This window comes from Vulpes lagopus, chromosome 20 (assembly GCF_018345385.1).
Source record: "Vulpes lagopus strain Blue_001 chromosome 20, ASM1834538v1, whole genome shotgun sequence".
Lineage (NCBI taxonomy): Eukaryota > Metazoa > Chordata > Mammalia > Carnivora > Canidae > Vulpes > Vulpes lagopus.
Genome location: NC_054843.1, coordinates 1,478,395 through 1,482,430, shown reverse-complemented (window position 1 = coordinate 1,482,430; position 4,036 = coordinate 1,478,395). Strand labels below are relative to the sequence as shown.

General features: G+C 61.1%; 1 protein-coding gene across 1 annotated transcript; it reads left to right on the top strand.

Annotated features, from left to right (window-relative positions):
* Positions 1-2,563: 2,563 nt before the first annotated feature.
* LOC121479213 (keratin-associated protein 10-8-like) lies at positions 2,564-3,253 on the top strand. The gene has a single exon (XM_041734678.1). It carries the CDS (start codon positions 2,564-2,566, stop codon positions 3,251-3,253), a length of 690 nt encoding a protein of 229 aa, XP_041590612.1.
* Positions 3,254-4,036: the final 783 nt, after the last annotated feature.

The window sequence follows — 4,036 nt, the reverse complement described above, 5'->3', positions numbered from 1 at the left end:
AGACTTGACCCATACCTGACACTTAGTATAAAAATTCAATAAAAATTGATCTTAGACCTAAATGTAAAATGTAAACACTTTAAGCATTAGGAAGAAAACACTAGAGGGAATCCTGCTGAAATCTCTGTGTTGAGCAGAGTTCTTAGGCTTAAGAACCAAAAGCGTGATCTGAAAAAGAAGAAAACTGATAAGTTGGTCTTTACCAATATTAAACCATTTTGCTCTTGAAACCACGCTGTGAAGAGCGTGGAGAGAGAAGCCACGGAGTTGCAGAAAATATTTGCAAGTCACATCTGAGCAAAGCACAGCTGACCCTTGAGCAACACGGGTGTGGACGGCTGGTGCCCACTCAGACGCGGTGTTCCCAGGAAATACACGTCCTTCCGTGCATGTGTTTTCTCTTCCTGTTGATTTTGTACAAACATTTTCTTCTCTGGCTCACGAGTCGATGTGTCCATGGACTCTGCGTTGTCAGTAGGGCTCCGGGTCCACAGGACGCTGTGAGCAGTCAGGTTTCTGGGCAGTCAGAGCTCGAGGCGGTTGGCACCCTACACTCCCACATTATTCGAGGGTCAACTGTACTCATATTCCAAAATGCGGAAAGAGCTCTCAAAATGCAATGTCAAGGAAAGCTAAAAAAGGAAGAGGCCTGAACTTTGAAGAAACGCCCAAAAGACGCCCGAGATGGCAAATACGCACGTGAAAAAGGCCCAACACCATTACTCATCAGGGAGATGCAAACTGAAGGCGCAGCGAGACACCCTTAGACGCCTCTCAGAAGGGCCACCAGGGACAAGGCTGACCACGCCCGGCGCTGGCGGGGACGCGGGGAGTGGGGCGCTCGAACAGCGCAGGGGGACTGCAGTGTCACACAGCCCCTGGGGACACATCGTGGCAAGTCAGCACGGTAAGGAATCTCGGCTCGGCAATGGCCATCAGGGCATCGCACACTAAATCCGGTAAGATGCCAGCGCACACCAATGGCTAATATGTAATAATTTTAAAAACCTGGCACGTCCAGGCCGGCAAGGATGCAGAGGACCGGGAACTGCCCCGTGCCACAGGTGGGGGCGCAAATGGCACAGGCACCTGCAAAAGCGTTGGGCAGTCGTGTTCCACCCAACACGGCCTCCCTGTGGCCCATCTGCGCCACCCCTGGGTGTGCTCGGGACAAACAGACGCTCTGGCCAGGCAAACCTCCGCGCGGGGCAGCAGCTGTGTTCATACCCGCAAGCACGGGAGGCGCAGGAAGTGTCCTTCCCACGACACGATGGCGGGATCCTGGTGCGTCCCTGCGGGAGGCCGCGTCCCGCCCAAGCACCTGCCCCTCCAGTGAAGGAAGCAGCCCCGGGCGGCTGCGCACCGGATGTAGGTGACTTTCTGGAAAAGACCTAACTGTAGTGACAGAGTCGGGGCTTGCAGGGGCCTGGGGTGAGGGATGGGGACGCAAGGGGACTTCGGCACGGCACGTGTCGGCCTTGGGCGTCCGCCAGGTCTCAGCGCTGCGCACCTGCCAGCCCGTCCCCTGTGGGGGGAGGAGGGCGGACAGGGAGCACCTGCTCGGCTCGGGGAGGTCACGCGAGCAAAATTCCTCTCCCTGAAGAAGCTGAGGACCGCAAGCTTTTGGCAGATTTTTTTTGCTCTTGAATATTTTTTATGTTCTACTTCTGTTCGTTTTTGCTGGTTGAGTTTTACCGGCCTGGTCGTCTCGAGATGCTTTCCCGGGCGGTGCACGTGAGGCAGTTTCCAGAACAGCTGTAGTGTCCCAAGGGCTTTACCTTCTGGACCCAGGATGGCTCCGGGGACCCAGAATTGAACTTACCTCCCCCGGTCGCCGGGTTGCCGTGCGGTGCCGATCTCTCTGGAAGCACCTGGGGTGCTCGGGGTGCTGGGATGTTGGGACTCAGCAGCGGGCCTCGACCCGCACGTTCCCTGCACCTCATCCCACGTCTGCTCAGCGGTCCCCATTGAAGACCCCATTTCCCTCTGTTGGGAGAATTGTTCCCCGTGGTGGATCTTTCTGGAAATCTCCTGATGAAGGCTGGATTTGGACGACATCGTGCACTCCCCTCGTGGCCTCCACATCCCACCTGCGAGCCCCTCATCCGCCCCCCGACCGCCCTGGCCACCGGGTGCCCTCCATGAGTGAAAGGGGCGCCCCACAGCTCACGAGCACCCCGTGGCCCTCACGGAGGCTGTGGCCCTCGGGGCCCGCGGGCAACCTATCCCTCACCCAGAGGGCGGCCTCGGCGGCTGCACAGCCCATAGCTCTGGGGTCCGCGGTGCCCCCGGCTGTTTGCTCCCCGACGGACATCCTTGGGGTCCGCAGCCACGATGGGCATTTTACGGGCAACAAAGACCTTCCTGTAAATACAGCAGAATAATAAGCACTCGCAGGACTCGGGCAAAACACCAACGAGGAAGGGGAAGTCTCGGGCGCCTGACACTGGACAGCACGCGCCAGGGCCGTATAAAAGCCGCCGGCCCAGCACCTCGCACACTCACACCCGCACCCGCACCCACACACTCACCCGCACCCACACCCCGCCCCAGCACCCACACCATGGCCGCCTCCACCCTGTCCGTCTGCTCCAGCGACCTGAGCTACGGCGGCCGCGTCTGCCTGCCCGGCTCCGGCGACTCCTGCCCCGACCCCTCCTGGCAGCTGGACGACTGTCCCGAGAGCTACTGCGAGCCCCCCTGCTGCGCCCCGGCCTCCTGCCTGACCCTCCTCTGCACGCCTGCGAGCTGCGGGTCCAGCCCCTGCCCACCAGCCTGCCCCGGCTCCTGCCAGCCCTCCTGCGGCAACTGTTCCCCTTGCCAGGAAGACAGCTGTGTGTCTGTCTGCTGCAAGCCCGTGTGCTGCACCCCTGTCTGCTGCAAGCCAGTCTGCTGTGAGTCTTCCCCCTGCTGCCAGCAGTCTAGCTGCCAGCCTTCTTGCTGCAGCTCCTCCCCTTGCCAGGAAGACAGCTGTGTGTCTGTCTGCTGCAAGCCTGTCTGCTGCACCCCCATCTGCTGCAAGCCCATGTGCTGCACCCCCATCTGCTGCAAGCCCATCTGCTGCACCCCCGTCTGCTGCCAGGCCTCCCCCTGCTGCCAGCCCAGCTCCTGCAGACCCTCCTCCTGCATGTCCCTCCTCTGCCGCCCCGTGTGCAGACCCGCCTGCTGCGCCACCCCCTCCCCCTGTCAGTCCAGCTGCTGCCGCCAGGCCTCCAGCATGTCCCTGCTGTGCCGTCCTGTGTGCTCCCGCTGATGGTGCACGTGCCTCCGGGGAGCTGGGCACCACGGGGCACCCCCGGTCTCCCACTGCCTCCTAGGATTTAAGCCAGCAGGATCTCTGGGACTCGTCAGCACAAATGCTCACACTCGAACCCTCACAAGCAGGCCTGAGACTGTGCACAGTGTCATGTTGTGCCCAGATGCACCTGAGACAGCCCTCGCTGTCACTGATGGGTCCCCAAGTTGTTTGGGACATCCATGCCCCTGCCCTGTCTCTGCCCCTCCGACAAGTGGTTTGCCTCCCCACCAAACACACAGCTGAATAAACTAACTCCAGGGGCGCCTGGGTGCCTCCGTCGACGAGCCTCCGACTCCTCACTGCGGCCCTGGTCACCGTGTCCGGGTCTCGAGATCAGGCGGGAGGGTCTGCTTGGGGTTCTCTGTCTGCCCCTCCCTCTGCTCCCTGTCCCTCCCTCCACCTCTCCCTCTGCCCCTCCCCCATCAATCAGCCTTGCGTCCATGCCTCTGTGGGCCTCTCTCGCCAACTGGTTTTGTTGCGTGTTTTCGGATCCTCTGGGCTCGCAGACCCTGGTGTCAGCAGTTGCTGACGAGCCCCATCCTGGGAGCATCTCCAAGGGCGCTGAGCTGACCCCACCCTGTGGTCCCCACTTGGGCCTCCAGGCAGCACAGGGTGGCCCTGCTGAATGTCAGGGACCCAGGTGGCCCCTCGCAGCAGGATCCCTGGCCCCAGGCCTGTCTCCCGGGCGGTGGAACTAGGAAGAGGCTGAGCCAGGGCCCTCTGGGACCACCGCGGAGG

Excerpts from the sequence above, each read along its gene's own strand:
- LOC121479213 (XM_041734678.1), top strand. The coding sequence starts at position 2,564 with ATGGCCGCCTCCACCCTGTCCGTCTGCTCCAGCGACCTGAGCTACGGC.